Source organism: Microtus pennsylvanicus, chromosome 3 (genome assembly GCF_037038515.1).
Source record: "Microtus pennsylvanicus isolate mMicPen1 chromosome 3, mMicPen1.hap1, whole genome shotgun sequence".
NCBI lineage: Eukaryota > Metazoa > Chordata > Mammalia > Rodentia > Cricetidae > Microtus > Microtus pennsylvanicus.
Genome location: NC_134581.1, coordinates 24,141,995 through 24,162,170, shown reverse-complemented (window position 1 = coordinate 24,162,170; position 20,176 = coordinate 24,141,995). Strand labels below are relative to the sequence as shown.

The window sequence follows — 20,176 nt, the reverse complement described above, 5'->3', positions numbered from 1 at the left end:
TGAGACACAATGTGGGGCCTACTGCTTAAAGTACATAACCTTAGGCCACCTCTGATGTGTACCCCATGATCCTCCTCAGGATCTGTCCTGGGCTCCCTCATGACACTGTGCTCAGCAGCTGATAGATGGCTGTTAGGGCGTTTGGATCTCGCAGATCCTCTGTTCAAGTACCTGATATGTGGAGTCAAAGGGGTGGGTCCACTCGTAAGTGCTGGCAACACCAGAAGCAGAAGCCTGGAGCGGCAGAGACAGAATGGACGGCTCTGCCATCCTCGGTCCTTACAGTGCTCAGCTCTCCTTCAGGAGAGGTCCTGAAGAAAAGCTTGACTCATGGGGTAAATGAATGAGCCTCTGCTCAGGGATCAGAGAAGACAGACCTACCCCGCTTAGAAGGCGTTGGGACCCCTCCTGCTGGGTCTCCACCAAAACCTAGAGTGGCAATATCCCCTTTCTCGGGCTTTATTTTCCCTACGGAAGTAATGAAAAGGGGGGCTGGCCACCTGGCTTTCCACTTATGGTCACTTTGGGTACCCCAGAGATTCACACCACCAAAATTCTCTTTCCCTAACACCAACCTCATTGTCTTCCTTTTCTGCCCTCATGCTCTGGGGCAGGTGTCCCTGGACTTCTATTTCCAGTGAGGCCTTGAACTGGGAGCTGTGGTCAGGTTTAGACTCAGAAGGCAGCACAGTACAGAAGGGAGGGACACCTGTGTGTCCCTGCAGAAGGACGGCAGTCGCTCGTTTGTCATACTCAGTCTGACTTCAGCAAGTGGTGGCAATGGCGTAAGAGGCTTGGGTGAAGGGGAAGACACGACACAGCAGGTTGGGAATGGGTACCATAAAGGGTTTGCAGGCCAGGCAGAGGAGTCCTCAGACTATGCAGGTGCCTCTGAGAGCCATAACTGGCTTGAGGTATTGCTCTCCATTCTGCAATGCAAAACCACCTCGCGACCTTCATTTACCACAGATCACAGCCTCTGAAAGCCAGTCCGCATTACCTTCTACCATTTCCTTATGCTCCAGACATTTGGAAAACAGACTCCTTTTAAGAGGTTGCCATGATTTTTCTTGGCTTTTATTAGCATGTGTTAAAATCATATTATCCAAACACTACCAGAAGAACACATATTGTTCTGAATAAAGTGCTTAAGGAAAAAAAATGCAACTTATTAAATTGGACATTCTTTTCTAGTTTATAAATTTTGGGTTACAATCAGGGCACAAAGGAGAAACAGAATGCAGTATTAGAGCGAGAAGCTTCAGTAAGAACTTGGGTGCAGACATAAGACCATGTCCCATTTTCCCCACTTCCTTGCTGACCAAACACTGCACCTGCATAAAGCAGCAAACAGCTTTGTTTTAATAAATACATTTCCCTTCATTCAAATCAGAGAAGTTAATTATAGTAAAGCACTTTTTTATGTGACCATTGCTTATACCCACAGGCAAGATCTATCCACAGAGTTCAAGGCGTCTTCAGCCCTCTCATGCTATTTGGGTTTGAGATTGTCTCAGCAACGTACTATTGGTTTCTTTGTATGTACTGGTACTTTCTAAAACTGCGCTGTAGCATTTGTTACAAATGCTACACAAGGGTACAGTCTCAGACCAGAAGTAGCAATGAGCGGGCCCTCTAAGGCTTCACTCCAGTACACTAGGTTTCCTTTGAGCTAGTCTTCCCATATGAGCACTCAGGACACCTGCACAAAACCCAAGTTCTGTGTGACAGCTTTTAAATCAGTGATGTTGGGGGGATGACAAAACAAAACAAAAACCTTGGAAATCTCTGTGTTTGCATCTCGCGTGGTCAAATGGAGAACAGGAAACATGGCATTAAATACATTTAAAAACATTCATTTGCAATAAACCAGATTTAAGTCTCCCAAGGAAGGTGTAGGCTGGTGACAGAGCAGCTTGCAGGTGGGCAACCCTATCAGGAGTGGCTGATGGGAAGGTGTGGACCCCGGCAGCTGCACACACACACTGCAAGCTTAGGACCACAGACCTCACACCAGTCTGCCATGCTCTGGCCTCCTTCTAGTAAAAGGAAAGGAAGACTGGTTCTACCTCTGTTGAGTTCACCTTGAAGGGACCAGAAGTTAGAGCAGATGCAAAAAATAATAAAATAATGAAAATAAAAGTAAGAAGTCATCTTCAGTAATCCCGGGGAGAATCCCTTCCCTTCCCTCAACGTTTCGCATTTTAGCTTCATTCAGGAAAAGACTTCCCATCTCATTCTAGCAGAGCATAACAACCAGGCATCCCCAGCTACCATGTGGCCTCGCTGGGATGGTCAAGAAGAGGCTTTCTGGAATTAGAAGGAAGCTGCTCCTATCTTACTGTTTCTTTCTAGGATTGTTTGCAGAACAAGCTGGTCTCACAGTGAGATCCGCTGCCGCAGGAAGCACAAAGTGATCTGGCTTGTTTTCAGGAGGGGGTGACCTGCTCTCCAGGTCTGTTTCTAAACCCTGCCAGACATTGCTACACTAAAGACAGGATTTAGGGGAGCTGGGAGGCTCTCGGTCCCCGGTCCTGTCAAAGGCGGTCCACCTGGTCCTCTCTAGGCTTCCACTATCAGTAGTTCTATCTCCCTCTGACATTTCAGAACCCTAGTGACTGTTGCCTCACTCTCCATTCCACTGTCCTTCTGACTTGGAAGCCTGAGAGCTTATCAAATTAGGCTGAAAAAAAAACAAAACAAGAACAACAAAAAACTGTACCTGCGAATATTAACGGCAGTAAGAGGCTAGCTTACTATCTGCACAGCACCATGTACAGCGCCTGTTATTCAGGCGAACTGTAGCCAACTTTTTCTTTGTCTTTTTTTTCTTTTTTCTTTTTTGTTTTTATAAAGAAAATCTATGTAAGTTGAGGTTCAGAAATGCATATATTTTTTTACTTACAAATATTCATCTGACCAAAATTCAACATAACTTTTATGGAACACTAAACAATTGTTTTGCTTTTAAAATAACATTTCATTCAAACTGTATATAATTCAGTAAAGTTTTTTTTATACAGCAAGCAATGCTTAAACCCTGGAAAATCTGTAGAAAAGAGATTTTCACACAAAATAAGAAAAGAAAAATCTGAGGTATCCTTCACCCACACAGCCATTCAAACTCTCATGTACACACACACATGCACACACACACATTCAGACACACACACACAGACAAGACAGACACACACACCATTCTTGCTCACAAAGTGGCTGCAGCATAGGCAAAAAATTGTAGGTCCAAAGGAAAATGATTGATTGTTCTAATAAAGAGTCCAGGTAGCTCAGAAACAAAACAAAACACAATAATCCTCTGAGGAAATTACTACCTCAAAAAAATGTTCTCAAGATGAATTTGAGATCTAAGCCTACTAAACTGCTTTGCAAAACAGCTCCCTGCAGTCCAAGGTGACGTGTGCAAATAGAAGGAGTCAAATGAGGCTAGCTCCTGCACTTCCTTAAACAAAGGTGGGGGGTGCTCACAGGTGCCCGGGCTCTCCCGTCATGCCAGGTACTGCTGCAGCGCCGTCTTTGCCCTGAAATCACAAAGTTCCCGTTAGCCACCATCTCACAACTGGAACTGAGGAGAGTATCTTCGTGACTAATGGTAGTTAGGAGGGAGCTGGGTTGAGCCCAGTTGAGCACCTACCTTATGGGGTCAGCGTGGTGTGCAAGAGCTAGTTCCAGGATAGCTAGGGCTATTACACAGAGATAACAGCTATCATCAGCAGACATTTCCCTGGGGTTCTCTTGGACAGCTCTACGGTGTTCCTACAGTTGAGATGGTCTGGAATCCTGACTTGTTCTTACTGCTGTGTGCATGTTATGTAGCAATGCCTAGGTCTAGGGGAGGACACTGGGAAGCTGACAAAAGGGGAAGGTGCTGAGGTACCTGAAAGGGGGCCAAGAGCCTGTCAGGTGAGGTCCTGGTTCAAAGGCCCCAGGACTATGAAGGTTAAAGTTTGGCAGACTACAAAGAAGATACAACTGTGGGATTAGGCCAGTCTGTCTTTAGAAATGGTCTCCCTGCCTAGCTTAAAAGAAAAAGCCCAAACTGGTAGTTGCTATTAGCTGATCAAAGCGGTACTAATAGCTTAGGCCAATGATAAAGTGGACTCAATTGCAGCTACTACTATAAAGTCAAAGGTAGAGTCTTACGAGTTTTTTTTTTTAATTTGTTTTTTATTTTTATTTTATTTTTTTCGAGACAGGATTTCTCTGTGTAACAGTCCTATCTATCCTGGAACTAGCTCTTGTAGACCACGCTGGCCTCGAACTCACAGAGTTCGCCTGCCTCTGCCTCCTGAATGCTGGGATTAAAGGCATGCGCCAGCATTGCCTGACAGTTTTTGTTTGTTTTTCCATGTGTGTTTGAAACAAAGTTACTGTCTCTGGAGTCTTAGTTGGCGTAGAACTCACTATGTAACCTGTTCTGGCCTTGAACTGGCAATGATCCTCCTGTGCATGCGCCCCCCCCCCCCCCCAGTGCTGAGATTACATGCAAAGTTCAAGAATTACCTCGTTTAGTTGACAGACTTTAATGTGCCAGGTCATCCTGTACACATAGTCTATAAAACTATTGATTCAGCCCATGTGGTGGTGTGTATCTGTAACAGCACTAGAGACATGAGCAGGAGAAGGACAGGGTGAGACACTGATCTCTCACCAAAATAAGGGAACCTGCTGCTTCAACTGTCAGATCTTTCTAGACCTAGTAGGCTGTTTGATTCCTAGGGGGCTCCAGAGTGTGCTCATTGTGTTTAGACTTCCTGTTATCTAAGGAGTCTTTCAGGACAGACAGGCTGAGTGGCTCACTCCTTTTTTCTTCCCAAAGGCAGGTTCTTGCCACATAAATCAGCTTGCACTGCAGCAAGGCTGACCTCAAATTCACGGTCCTCTTCTCAGCTTCCTGGGTGCTGAGGTCACAGGTGAGCACCCCAACCCCAGATAGCTACCTTTTCTTTTTAAACGTAGAAACCCAAAACATATGCCACATAAATTTGGAGACACAGCACCAGACTGGCCAAAAGCAATACAGGCCAGAACCCACACCTATCCCAGTTCATGTTCATCAAGTCTGTTTTGAACTTGAGATCCCCCAAAGACAATTTTAAGTAGGTTTTCTCTTCCAAGCAAATCTGAGCAAAACTCCCAATTAGCAGCCCGGCTCTCAGTGAGAGCCAGCAGCCATGGAGGGAAGGCAGAGACTCCAATCTGCAGCTGACCTCACTTACATTTGGTTCTTTGCTCATCTGATTGGCACCTGGGGCTACAAATTACTCAGACTTATCTAACTTACAGGACAATAAGCTTCAGGGAGGCAGAAGCCCAGTCTCCTCTGTATGCTTTGGGAGTTTAGAACTACTAGACAAAATAACTAAGACAGCATGAATGTTCTACAGGTACTATGGGAGCAGAGAAGGTGCTGGCATGGTCGCTGAGGGAGTTCTGAAGAATAACTGTCACTGGGCATGTCTCCCCTTTGCTTGCCTATCTGCCTGCCCTACTAGTTGTTCCTTCTGCTCTCTGCTGGAATTTTCTCACCTGCCATAAATGGTGACAGGTCTTGGATCTCAATTCTTAGCACTTCCCTTTCATCTTGTTCATAACTCTCTCCTTCAATGACTTTCTCCAGCTCCATCTGAACACCATTCAAATCTACACCAGTCACATTTCCCCGAATCCTTGGATATCAGACATGCACCCTACAGTAGGCATATCCAGGCAGGAATTCAATCCCGTCTGTCCACCTAATTCCCCATATCCACGTCATCTTGGTGCCCTCTACCTCATTGTTCAGGGTCAAACCCAGACACCTTCCTTTGCTCTTGTTCTAAGACTTCATGTTCTGCAGACTTGCTTTTGTCTCCTTCCCTCAAGGCTCTCTAAAAGCCAAAGTCCTTATTACCACAGGGTCCTTCCTCGGAGCCTCCTGAAGAGCCTGGAAGGCTCTCAGAGATTTGCTGGGTTTGGCCCTTCTCCCTGTGATCATTCCCCTTCATGACTCTATTGCTCTTCTTGTATATCTGTCCTTAAGGATATGAAATTCTCCCCTGTACCTCATGGCCTTTTGACTAACTGGGCTCCCTGCCTGGAATATTCTCCCTCTAAATTGTGTATAGCACTTTTCAACCAGGCCTATGATGAGCCACCACACCCTCAGGCACTTTTTCTAACTATACGATATGAGAGAAATGTTCTTTATTCTTTATGTCCCCTGCCATCACTGGATATATATCTATTTGTTCATAGTATCTGGCTTTTGTACTAGGATCTAAGTTGCACATGAGCAAGTACTTCAAGATATTCACCCCTTTTATAGTTTATACCTAACAGCGAAGTTACTGGAATACAGAGTGGGTAATTTTTGAAAACACTGAACAATGGAGACATGAAGGGGAGACACCTAAGGTGGCAAATCACATGGGGCAGAATGTGTAATGCCTGAAGGAATGACGCCATTATGGGGTGGGCACGAGATAGGTGTGGGTGTGAAAGGCAGAAAGCACGAGGGCTTCTGAACTATCTCAACATGCAGAGAGTAAGAACGGATATTCCTAGCTGTTCACTCCACAAGTGAGGCTGTTATAAGGGAGTATAGGAAAAGCATCTTTTGGTGGGTGGCAGGGACAGGAACAGGAAAAGCATCTCTTAGTTGGCTGGATTTCTATTTCTCTTACCCCTCCCAGGAGTGGTGAGCTCCTTGAGACTGAGGCCCCTGTTGCAATGGCATAAGGCAGAGCTCAGTGAAGCTCTGAGCCAATGAGTGTTTCACTGTTAGTCTCTGTACTTCCCTAAAGAAGCCACATGCATTTCTACTGTAACAGTCAAGGGAGTGTAGGGAGTCACCACTGGACCCTCTTCAGATAACCACTAAGATGGCTCAAACTCATGTTCTTCCTGAATACGATGAGTGTTTACGTCTCAACTGTCTCCGCTGGATAAAGGTGCTTGCTGTTAAGCATGACAACGGGAGTTTGACCACCATCTCTACACCCACAGAGACCCAAACAAGTTGTCCTCTGACTGCCACATATGTGCCATGGCACACCTGCACACACAACCATAGTATGTATATAAATAAATGTAAAAAAATCAAATGTCACTGCTAGTTCACAGTTAAAAATGAAATACAACAACCCAAAACATCAAAAGGCTGGCTGACTGGGTTACTAAAACAGCTCAAGCCTTTCACAACAGAACTGAGGGGGGCCCAAAGCAAGGCCCTTTATGTTAATACTCACTTGTCACAAAGGTTTGAGTCTGGCGACTGACTCAGTTTGTGTAGAATATCTACAATGCCCATGTCTCGTAATTTATCCTGGCGCTCCTGGGAACCTAAAAGATTGAAACTACTAGGTTACTGGACATGGTGCAGGCCACCGCTCTCCTCCAGCTTCACCAGAGTCACTCACTCCAACCCTTCTGTCCCCTGCCTCCCCCATGGAGCTGGAGTCCTTCACACCAGAACTTTCTCACAGCCTCCTACCTGGCTTCTCTGCCTCCTGAACCCCACTTCCGTCAACTCCACCCTGGGTTCTGTTGATAAGTTAATTCCTTTTTTTTTTTTTAAAAAAAAAAAACCAAATTTATTTATTTAGCCTGCATGCCTGCACACACCCCAGAAGAGGGCACCAGATTTCATTATAGATGGTTATGAGCTACCATGTGGTTGCCGGAAACTGAACTCAGGACCTCTGGAAGAGCAGCCAGTGCTCTTAACCTCTGAGCCATCTTTCCAGCTGATAAATTAATTCTCGCATGGACTTGGAGTCAGTCACATTCTTCCCCTTGCACAAGACCCTGCACCACTAGGAAGCAGCTTTTAAGGACAAGCCAACAGTCTCTAGCATGCCTTGGTCCTCCTTTTCCACTCCTTGTTGCCTCTGTGATACCACACATGACATTTCTTTTTTTTTTGTTTGTTTTGTTTTTTCGAGTCAGGGTTTCTCTGTGGTTTTGGAGCCTGTCCTGGAACTAGCTCTTGTAGACCAGGCTGGTCTCGAACTCACAGAGATCCGCCTGCCTCTGCCTCCCAAGTGCTGGGATTAAAGGCGTGCGCCACCACCGCCCGGCTTTTTTTTTTTTTTTGAACACATGACATTTCTAATCTCATACTGCTCTGACTTCCAATTAGACTACTACTAGCCTGAAGCCTGGCTTTGGTGTCCTGGGTTACATACAACTCTTAGTATCAAGGCCTGTGGGTTAAATCTGGTTTTGTTTCCTTGTTCTGAATGCAAAGTACATGAAGCTCCCTGGAGTTTCTTCCCCACTAAACAGCCTAGTGACTTGTACATGCACCTCCCTCCCTACACCCAGTGACCCAGACTCTCTAGGGCCAGGTTCCAGAAACCGTACTCATAGGCTTTCCCAGCTGACTTTAATATAGCCAACCTGGAGCTGAGATGCTCTCTGCAGTCTGACTCCTGCCTTGGTTACATAAAGAGAAACCCAGGAAGCACGAAGAACCATCCATTCCCAGAGCCTGCTTCTGATTTAAACTGGCTTGGCGCAAAAACGGATTATGGAGGTTAGGTGAAAACCTTTCACTCAAGAAGGTTCATCATAAGAAGGTCCCTGCACTGCCTCGCCATGGCCCTCAGGGACATTATGTTATCTGGATAGTCTCTAAATGTGCATCCTCAGCACAGAATGAAAGGCCCAACATGGGATCATCTTCCCTCTCACCTTCTTCTAAGGCAACTCAGTGCTCTCTTCACCAGTTCTCTCAAAGGTAGGGACTAGTGCTTCCTTCTCATACTTATCCTGTAATCTAGTACCAGGATAGCTTGAAGTGTGGGGTGGGGCCACATCTTAGGTTAATACTATTGATTCTCACAGCAAGCTGTTTCTGTGATATTAGGAACCAGCTAGGCCAAGTGTGTGGGGTTTCTGCTTTCCCTGTATAAACATTTCCTTCCAAAATTTTCTTTGGGACAAACCTCACCAATATCTTACCTTCCTCTTCATTCCATATGAGGTTTGATATACAAAACATAGCGGCAAGCTGCAGTTTGACATGTGAGTGACCCTAGTGATGTAGAAAAGGAATAAAAATCAAGATGGGGTAATTTCACAGCACATCATTTTTCTCGTGATAGGTAATTCCAAGAGCCCACAGTTCTGAGTCACAGGCCACAAACCTGAGGAGCTATAAAGTTAACATTAAAGAGGGTAAAGGTCAGCCTAAAAGCATAGGAAGTGGTGGGAAATCTCACCAACTGAAGAGTGCAACCCTTGCCAAAAGATGAAAATTTAAAAATCATCCAGTGGCCAAACGAAACAGCTGAGGCTACGGGTGAGAAGTTTGTGCTTTGAAGCATGTGCCCAGAAACAAAGGTACCTAACAGCTCTATGTGTCGACTTGCCTGTGCTCTCTCTCTTAAGTTACTGGCAGCAAGGACCGGGGCACCTAACATGTCTATGCTCTCAGACAGCCCATTCTCTCAGTCACTGCAGTGATGAACTGATGCAGGCTTCATATTAGTTCTTCAGCTACTATCCTGCTCAAGTAGTCCAGTTAAATTCCTCTGGGATAGGAAATGAAGCTGCGGTCAGGAGGTCCATGAACAATCAGATTTAAGCACACTTGATAGTTTATTCTCTTTAATCCCAGCACTTGGAAGGCAGAGGCAGGCAGATCTTTGTGAGTTTGAGAACAGCCTGGTCTACAAAGTAAGTTCCAGGACAGCCAAGGTTACACAGAGAAAACCTATCTCAAAAATCAAAAAACAAACAAACAAGGGCCTTAAATAATTACTGTACATCCGAACACCAACTGCATGGTATGCTTAAGGATTTCTGGAAGGCTAAGGTGGACTTCACTGCAGGCAGGACTACAGATTTACCAAAACAAAAACAAACAAACAAAAAAACCCCAAAGAACTAGGCATGGCTTCCTCCACCAGAAATTTTGGTGGTTCTTCTTTTGCCTGTCAGCGGGTTTAAAGACATACTCAGTGATTCTCAGTGTGGGCTCATTAAGCCAGAAGAGAATAAACTTGTCATCTGCTTCCAGCCTCTGGCTAACAATAGTAAACTGAAGAAATGGACTTAGAGCATTTACTACTAAGGAATTAATTTGGCACTCATTCAATAACAAGGAAAGCGGGAGTGCTAGGAACTTAGCTTAGGTGAATATACACAGACAATCTCTTCTAAAGGGGCAACATTCAAACAGAGAGTTAAAGAGAAGGAAGGAGCTAGATGTATAAAAATCACAGGGCTATAGCTCCAAACAGTAAACTTCTTGATGGGATCTGATGGGTGCACATTCAAAGAGTTTGTAGGCTCTTGTAGGCTAGAGTAGGGACTGCGGGTTCCATTCTGAATCTAGAGGAAGTCCCTGAAGATTTACAAGAGACAAGATTAGATTTACATTTTTAGAGCATCACTTTGGTTGGGGAAATTAGAGTATAGTTCTAAGGCTACCTCTATCATGAAGGCAATCAAACAGAAGAGGCAAGCGCTTGGACACCAGTAGAGGCAGCAGCAAAAGGAAGATGTGAACAGATTCAAAACTGGTTTTGAGAAAGGGTTCACAGGGCATGCTAATCTAGACAACCATGTGGACAGGGCTGGAGAAATCAAAGTAGCATCTGATTTGAGCACTGCAGGAGATGGCAGAGGGGGAGACATGTAAGTTTAGGAAAGACCGACTTATAAACAGTCCAAAAGGCTGTCGGACAGCACAAAAGAAGATGTTGAGTAGGCAGGAGGGTACCAAGTCCAGAGTCCTGAAGGGACTTGGATACACCATGCTTTGGATAACCTTCAAAAATGACTCAGAGATGAAAAGAAAAACAACGGAAGAGATGAGAGTCTGTTAGGCTAGTGGCTTTCCTCCATTCATATACAGGAATCACTTAAAAATCTGGGTAACTAAGACATATCCCTGACTTTTTTATTAGATGAGAATCTTGGGAGGGCAAGGATAAGGCAAGCTGTGAAGCTCCTTAGGGGGCTCTCTACTGTGCAAACAAAGCTAGGGACAAGCAGCGGCAGGAGAGCAGACAGGGGACCGTCTGGGGTATGGTGTCAGGGAAGCCAAGAGGAAGAGATGTTTCCAGGAGGAAACAGCTGGCTGTGTTCGTCAGCTCTCAGTAGAGAGCACAAGGAAGGAAAAGAACTCTCAGATTGGGCATCGCATAGGTCATGGTGACCTTCACTGGAATCGTTGCAGTTGAGTGATAAGGATGAAGCCGGATTAAGTAGGTTAGAGTCAATGAGGAGGCAAGAAAGGAGTGAGAATATGCAGAGATGCTTTTAGAAAAGGGGGGTTTTGAATAGCAGTAGGGACACTGGTGTACAAAGACGGTGAAGTTAGGCTCCATCCTTCCAGTGCTGCAGAATGAGCCCAGGGCATGTGCACTGGCAATGGTCTACCACTAAGGGAACTTTCAAAACACAAGACACTATGTGGTAATTGAAAGACAAGGGATTTACCAGTTTAAGAATAGGTTTTTAATCAACAACCACTGAGTAGGTATTGGGCCAGGTGCTATGGAGGTGCAGATATAAAAGGGTGCACATAACAACTCAATCCTCACTATGACAGAGACAGTAGATACCCAGGGCTGTATCACTAATAGACTGAGCTGCTCTGAAGAAAACAATGCTACAACACTTGCACAAGAGGGGCCCGAGATAAAGTATCAGTTCAGCTCAGATCTGAAGGGTGAGGAGGTGGGTAGGGAAGTGTCCCAGGTGGACAAGTCAGAACAGATAAAGGACCCGAGGTAGGAAGGAATGTGACTTCATTTAGGAGCTAGAGGACAGCCATGTAGTAAACAACAGGAGGAGGACAGAATGAATCAGGGACACCGTGAGTCAGGCCACACAGTATGTACCAGAATTTGACTCAAAGGAGCTGGGAGCTGGGGGTGTCAGGGCATGTGGATCTCATCTTCTGTACAATAAAGAATAAGGCGACAGGAAGCAATGGGGACTGGAGAGTTAAGTTAAAAGATCAAGAAAAGTATGAACCTATTCTGGGGAAAAGGGAGGCACAGCTTACTAGGAAATGCATGAAGGGCACAAGATGATTTGTAAACATGAATTCCCCCCAGCTTGTTTCTGCAATTATTAACTATGAAATGTGCAGCTAAGGAAAGACAGCTTTGCTGGAGGAAGGATGGGGGAGATGTCCCTCATGGTTGGAATGCTATGGTGAAAATGGACAAAATCAAAGAAGATGGAGGTGGTGAACATCAGATTTTGGTGCTAAACTGACAGTGTTCCATGATGACCACATGACATAGCAGTAGGTGGCAAGGTATGTTTAAAAGTAAACATGTCGCCGGGCGGTGGTGGCGCACGCCTTTAATTCCAGCACTTGGGAGGCAGAGGCAGGCAGATCTCTGTGAGTTTGAGACCAGCTTGGTCTACAAGAGCTAGTTCCAGGACAGGCTCCAAAGCTACAGAGAAACCCTGTCTCAAAAAAACAAAAAAAAAGTAAACATAGAAATAAGGTACCAGTTGTCTAGAGGACTCACTCACCATGAGATTGAGAGACCTGAGGGAGACAGGACTGAGAACCAGGAGTTCAAGTCTTCAGTTAGAGGGAGGTGGTGGGCAACAACCAGGTGGGAGCTGGGTGGTAGTACTAACAGTGCCCACAGCACATTTTTAGAAGCTCGGCTTGCTTTTTCTATTTTGGGATAAAACTCTCTGACTCTGTTAGAGTAGTGAGCATTCTTCTACAGTTTGTTTTCAGCTACAATGCTAGAGCCCTTGTCTTCTAATTCTGTAGCCAGGAAGACTAAGGCTTACCATATAATATTTGATTTTCTGTAGGATGTCATCATTGGTCATAATAAGTTCTTTTGCTGTTGTCCCATCTGCTATGTTGGCTAGGATGCACAGCGTCTGGAAAAGAATAAAGAACGGGGATCAAAAAAGCTCCCTCAGGGAACTAGAGAGATGGCTTAGTGGTTAAGAACACATGTTGCTTTTGCAGAGGAACCAAGTCTGGTTCCCAGTATCCACATGATAGCTCACAACCATTCATAACTCCAGTTCCAGGGGATCCAATGCCCTCTTCTGATTTCTGTGGGCACCAGGTATACACACAGTGTGCAAACACAGATTCAGGTAAAACATACACATAAAATTTAAAAATGAAGATTCCGGAAAATCATGGGGAATTTCTCATCTGAAGGTGCACAGCTTCTCATGGGTTCTATCATGAACGCACTGATTCTCATCTCCTGTCATTGCTGTCAACCACAGTAACCATGTCCAAGAGAAAACCTATGTTATACAAACAAGGATTCAAACACTTCGGTCATTTCTTACTGGGCTTTCAGCCATAGTTACGTAAAGGCTGCTGCATCACCACATTAAAGTTATCTTTTCTTAAAAATGTGCTTCCTGTCCATGGCCCAGCAGCAGCTAGGATCTGAGCTGATATCTGTGGCTCCCATTACCACTGAGAGCTGTGAGGATTCCAGGGGTCTAAACAGACATCTGAGACCATGTTGGTATCTGAGGGCCTTGCTGCCGCAGAGCCATACTGATCTAGGTGGCTTATGCTGCCACTGATGGTGATGTCCGAGCCCAAGCTGCTGGCCATGTCTGGGTCCATGTTCTTACTACAGCTGGGGTCTGTGATGTTCATGACCTGTGTTGCCAAAGGGGGTCATAGAAACCATGCATGTTGAAATCCAAGGGTCATGCTGGCCTGGATCTGATGGCATGGGCCCAGGAGAGCTGGCTCTACCCCTTATCTAAGGGCAGCCCCAGTGGCCCAGACCACACCCTGGGCCTTGAGTTGGCCCCATCGATGGCCTGCTGGAGTGTGTAGAGGGACTGGTCCTGCAGAATGATAACCACAGGATCCCTGACTCAGGGAGATGACAGGACATCCAAGAGGAGTTTGGGTGAGTGCTCAGTGATGATGGTGTGACAAAGGCCTTTACCAGACCACCACCTCACTGCAACCAACACTTTGTGGGTGGGGCTGATTGCAAAAAGGGTCTACAGTGTGACACAGCGCGACACCCAAAGCTACTAGGATGAATGAAGAGGTGCTGGAAAGACGGAGGCGCAATGGTGGGTTATTTCACTTGTTTTGTTTTCAATTTATTTTTTAGAGTTGGAGGAGTTTCTTTGGGGGGGGGATACTGCACGGGAAGGGGGGATATGGAGGGACTGGGAGGTGAGACTAGGGGAGCATGATGTGAAGTCGCAAAGAACCAATAAAGAATTACGTTATATATTTTTTTAAAAAAAGTGGTTCCTGGGTAGGAGGAGTGTAAATTAGAGATTGACTAGCATACGAAGAACCTGTTTAAATCCTGGCATCATCGAACTCCTGCTACTAAAACAACCAATTTTAAAACTCATTTCCAAGAGAAACTGCTGTGACTGGCCCCATCTTATTCAGTGATGCAGCCTCTTTGTTGGAAGTTTCCTAGGAGCTGCAACTTCCCTCCCTTCCTTAGGCCTCTCTCACTGTAACTTGCTTCCAAGCTTGGTCCAAGCTGGCCTGATGAGGAGACTGGAGGGAGCCTACGCCAGCGGTGGGACAGTATATCTTGACAGGGCACTGGCAACTCCAGCTTCTAGTAGAAAAGACTGCTCTTACCAGATGCTCCACTCCTGCCATCAGTATTAAGGTAAAGGACTTTGGCAGGAAAATCAAGACAAGGCCAGGTGGAACCCACCATAGGTCCATCCTCTGCAGGGCATCCAGGTGAGGTGGGAATAAGGCACACACACTCCGACTTTGACACTGTTACATAAACAACTATATTTCACAGAAGCAAAAGGAACCAAGAAAACAAAGGTTGTTGGGTACAATGCAGGCAGGGGCAGCTTCTGGGAGGAAGCGACATGAACCTGAAGCCCAAGAATCAAAGTCAGGCATGAAAGCTGAGGATGGGGCACAGACACAACCCCTCCAGTCTACACCTTTCTGCTGTAGACTTAGGGGAACTAAGACAAGGAAGAAACTATTTTCTTACTCAGGTCCAAGACCTCAAATGCCCTAAAGGACCGGCCTGTGGCTTTACTTCACTCTGCTAACACATGTCTGTGACTAGATTACTAGGGAGTGAGATCTGAGGTATGAACCAAAGGCTGCCTCTGGGACATAAGAGACACAAGATACAACTTGTATAATCCGGATCATCAAGTGCAGTGATGGCTTGTGGAAGATGTGTTGATATGGGACAAACTATTAGATAGTATCCTACGAAGATCAGTAATGATGGATTTGTTCTTAAAATATCTTTCCTTCTTATAAAAAATGACTAGTGTGTGAATGCCAGAGGACAGCTGTGTGCGGTCAGTTCTCCCCTTCTGCCTTTATGTGGATTCTGGAGATCAAACTTGGACTGTCAGATCTGTGAGGCAAATACCTTTACCCACGAGTCTCACAGGCCTCACTGATATGTGTGCATGTGTTGTTTGCGTTTCATATTCAGAGAGGAGAGATATGTATCTAAGGCTGACCTCAAACTTGCAGCCATATTCCTGCCTCAACCTTCCAAGCGTTGAGATTAGAGGCAGCTTGGATCTGTACTCTTTTTAGTTTAACTCACAGGGGTAATAAATTAGGAAACAGGTTGTTAACAACTGGCTTCAAGGGATTCAAGTTTGGAACCATAGAAGCAACAGTTGTTCTACCCACATTCTGGTCTCAGTTCAACCAACAGGACAGGGTTATTGCATATAAAAAATAATGAGTGTCCAATCCCTTCTTTTCTCTCTCTCATTTACTTATTATTATTATTATTATTATTTTTAGGCTTTTCGAGATAGGGTTTCCCTGTTTAATAGTCCAAGCTGTCCTGGAACTGTTCTATCGATCAGTATGGCCTCCAACTAACAGAGAACTGCCTGTCTCTGCCTCCTGAGTACTGGGATTAAAGGCATGCGCCACCACAGCCTGTCTTCTTTCCTCTTCTATTACTCGAGTCTTCCCATCCGGATCTGTTACACCGCACTCATCAATGCAGGCACACTGAAATCAGTTGTGAAACACATTCCTTCCTTCCACTTCAGCTTTTCCTTTGTGTTGATTACAGAATGATTTTACAAGCCCTACAAGGTAATACTCCTTAGTGCTAGTGAGTCAATCCCTCCTTAAAGAAGACAAAGCCAAAATGCCAAGAGCAAGGTCAAGCAATGCATAGGGAGGTGGAGGGAGAAGGGAAAAGGGAAGAATACAGAAGAGCCATAGATTGGTTCTCTTGTGTTCTTGTTTCCCCATTTCTCCCCAGAAAGGTTCAGTATTGAGCTGGCCAGAGCAGCCTAAAAGGAAATAATGGAAGTGAGGGACTAGTAATGAGAATTTTAAATATTCTCAGGGAAAGGAAGAAATGCAAACATGTTAAGCCTTGGCTTGAAAGAACTGTCCCTCTCTTACCTACTAAAGAATATAAAGAAGAATTATAGAAAGAATATAAAGAAGAATTCAGTAAGATAGATGAGGAACTGTTTTTTGGGAGGTTCAGAATAGATCCATGATCCTCAAAAAAACTCTTACCATAAATACTTCTATGGACACAAGAAAACCAAAGACATTCAATTAGTTCTTGAGCTAAGTCAGTTCAACATATGAACTAGGCAGCAGACAGATAAAAGCTACAGACAAACACATGCATGCCCATACACACACATGCACGTCCATACACACACACACACACAAAGTACGTACACACACATGTACACATGCGCACAACACTTGTGCATGCATAATCCACTAGCATCAACAACTGAAGATCAACACTAGAAAGCAGAGGTTGGCAAATCATGGCCTGTGAGCCAATCCAACACCTTGTCTAGAGAACAGAAAAAGAGTAAAAATGCAACTGAAAACAATTTTTGAAAGATCAATTAAACTGTTCTAGCTAGACTCATCTGTAAGAAAGGCATGGCAACACACGGGACAAGAGAGGAGACGGGCATGGTGGTTTCAATCCTAGCACTTGGGAAACTGAGACAGGAGGACTGCCAAGAGTTTGAGGCCACTCAGGGCTACAAGGGAAGTTCTAAGCCAGTCTAAAGTAGAGTAAGACACTGTCTCACCCTTTCCCCCAAAAGAGAGGGCGACACTATGGAACACTGCCTGTTTATAAAAGGCAACACGAGAGTGCAATTTCATGGCAATAATCTGAAATCTTAGATGAAGTGAAAAATTCCTTGAAAGGTTTATAACACTGTAAGAAGAAACAGCCTTGTAAGAGAATGGGAAAAACACAGGGGCCAAAGGGCAAATGTTCCACTAAGACACAAGAAAGAAACAGCATCAGTTCTCCAAAAATTCTTCTCCACCTCATCCCCAAAGCCAGCACTCTCCTATAACCAAACAAGATGAAACATTACAAGAGAGGATTCTTGAGGTCCCGCACTTACACAGATGTGGAGTATGCCTTCCCACAGTTCAGTCAGGGGAGCCCATCACCACACGTAAAGAAAAATACAAAATGACCAAGTGTTTTGAATCTTTGAAACCAAGAAACAGACCCATCACATTCATCAGACTTAAAAAACGTTTCTCCCACTGGTGGTGGTGCACACCTTTAATCTCAGCACTCAGAAGGCAGATCTCTAAGTTCAAGGCCAGCCTGGTCTACAGATTGAGTTCAGAACAGCCAGAACTACAGAGAAACCTTGTCTTGAAAAAGCAAACAAAAGTTTTTTGTTTTTACAATAGGTGCAGAAAAACTGACTGGAAAAAAAACCCAGTATCTATTCATTGATAAGTATTCAATGAACTATATAAAATATTTCTTAATAAAGAGGATCTGTCAGAAACCTACACTTCTCATAGTCTATAGTGAAAGAGAATGTTTTCTTCTAATACTGGGAACAAGGCAAATATGTCCACTTTTACTAGTTCCTACACATCCATTATACTGGGCACTCAAGGTAAACAACAAAACAAAAACAATATATGTTAAGTTGTTTTTATTTACAGATAGAAAATTCAAAGTAACTTACAAAAACGTTTTAAGAGTAAACAATGAAAAAAATCAATGTTCAAAAATTGCCCATATAATAGCAATGAGTATTTTTATCTTACTAGAAATACAGATTTTAAAAAATGCCATTCAAAATTGCTACTTTAATAGTCACATCTTAAAATTTTCTATTTTTTCTATTGTATTTTAAAAGTTTTATAATTTTACTCTTCATAAAAGACTTATGAAAACATTTTTATCAAAGGTGTAAGATAAGGTTCAAACTTAATTTTTTGGCTTAAAAAAATGACACCCTTTTCCTACTGAATCACCTCAATCAGTTATCACCATGATCTATTTCTAAACTTTCCAACTGAAAGACTTTTGTAATTCATAAGCATATTAATATTTATTTATTCTGGGACCACGAATGGCATGATGTTGTCTGCAAACCAACTCAGGGAGAGCCAACATTGCTAACACTCTTTTGACCTAACTCCTAGTCATTTAGCTCTACCGTTACCAACTCAGGGAGAGTCGACATTGCTAACATTCTGTTGGCCTGACTCCTAGTCATAGTTCTACTGCTAACAGCCTTATAACTTTTAGTACACAGACCCTAATGAGATCAAAATCTAAGTACTTTATTTTTTCAAGCTCCTTCTAATGCTGTTGGGTTGTTTTTAAGCATTATTACTAACCATTCCCTGCTGATATATGAAAATAACTGATTTTTCTATACTGACACCTTGCTTAACTTAGGTCTAGATTTTTGTTTTTTAATGAGCCCTTCATGTCTGGAGAATGGTTCTGTTTCATCCTTTCCAATCTTGTGCCTTACTTATTTTGCTTGCCATATTGCAGTGCCCTGTGGACGAGGAGTGGTATGAATTGACAAACTTGTCTTCTTCCCAACCAAAGGGCAACAGCAGGTATACTGACATCTTGACTGTAGTGGTAGTGTGGTGGTTTAAAAGAAAATGGCCCCCATAGGGAGTGCACTATTAGAAGGTGTGGCTTTGCTGTGGTAGGTATAACCCTGTTGGAGGAAGTGTGTCACCGTGGGAGTGGGTTTTAAGATCTCCTATGCTCAAGCTATACCCAGAAGCATACTTCCTATTATCTGCAGAACAAGATGTAGAACTCTCAGCTCCTTCTCCAGCACTGTCTGCCTGCACACCATCATGTCCCCCCAGGATGATAATGGACTGAACCTCTAACTGTAAGCCACCCCAATAAACTGTTTTTCTTTATAAGAGTTGCCATGATCATGGTGCTTCTTCACAGCAATAGAAACCCTAAAAAGACAGGTAGCTTCATGGATAAATGCACCTGTGAAAACATACAAATGGATGCAGCTAATGTACGCCCCTATAAAAATCACTTACTAGAGGCTTTTGAGAACTGAACTTCCACTAACAACTAGGCATCTGTGAGTGTCCATACCTATATCTGTGTCCTGTGAAAACACACTGTTGTTGATCTTTTGCCGACATCTAAATCTTGCCTGGCCTTTCTGCCTCGCTGCTTTTCAGATGATGGAATTCTACCAAGGTGAGCTGTCTTCACAGATAGAACACATTAGTGCACTTTCCAGAACCAGCTTCTTGAATAGTGTATTTCTTCATTCTTGTATCCCAGTGATGCTTAGATTATACCTTTACAGTGCTAAATTACTCCTTACTAAAGCTTATTTCTTAATTTCAATCATTTAAGATATCTGTCTTAAAATGACTTAGTCAACTCTTTTTGTTGTTAAATCTAGGCCCAGCTCTCAAGACCTAAGCTCTCTGATATCTAGGACTGTTCTAAGTCAGGGTCACAAAGGACAAGTCAACTCTCCATAACGATCTGAGGCAACTTTCTGCTTATCTTGCTCGCTCACATACATAATATTATGTGTGTATGTGTGTGTTCATGTATACACACAGACACACCCATACATAGCTCAATGAATTCTAAATATGAACAGAGCCACGGAGCCAAACAACTTGTCAGGAAAACAAACACTAGCAGTGCTTCAGATTCTGTGTTACCATCTTGGTGGGGCACTTTTATTTTTGTGGTAAAATGCAATGTATACAACTTCCATGATAAATTCTAGAAAATGCAGAAAGTGACTTCCAAGTGATTCCCTGATAACGCAGCTGCTGTACTTTCACACCTTCCCTCAGTATGTCCCATAGAAAATAAAGGTTCAAAATGCTAACCAAGAATAGAAGACGCCAAAGAGTAAAGAAACCAAAACTGCCTTCAGGATA

At 44.0% G+C, this 20,176-nt stretch overlaps 1 protein-coding gene across 3 annotated transcripts in view; it reads right to left on the bottom strand.

Moving 5' to 3' along the window:
• Window positions 1-1,047: 1,047 nt before the first annotated feature.
• Window positions 1,048-20,176, bottom strand: part of Armc8 (armadillo repeat containing 8) — a 93,092-nt gene continuing 73,963 nt past the window's right edge. The window contains exons 19-23 of one of the 3 annotated variants that reach the window (XM_075964886.1): window positions 12,778-12,873; window positions 8,965-9,037; window positions 7,248-7,341; window positions 3,487-3,539; window positions 1,048-1,334 (exon numbers count right to left, since the gene is read on the bottom strand). In XM_075964886.1, coding sequence (XP_075821001.1) covers window positions 3,506-3,539; window positions 7,248-7,341; window positions 8,965-9,037; window positions 12,778-12,873 — 297 coding nt within the window. In that variant the 3' untranslated portion in view covers window positions 1,048-1,334; window positions 3,487-3,505. Of the gene's footprint in view, window positions 3,540-7,247; window positions 7,342-8,964; window positions 9,038-12,777; window positions 12,874-20,176 lie in introns of all 3 variants that reach the window. The other 2 variants (XM_075964885.1, XM_075964887.1) reach the window with 2 other exon arrangements.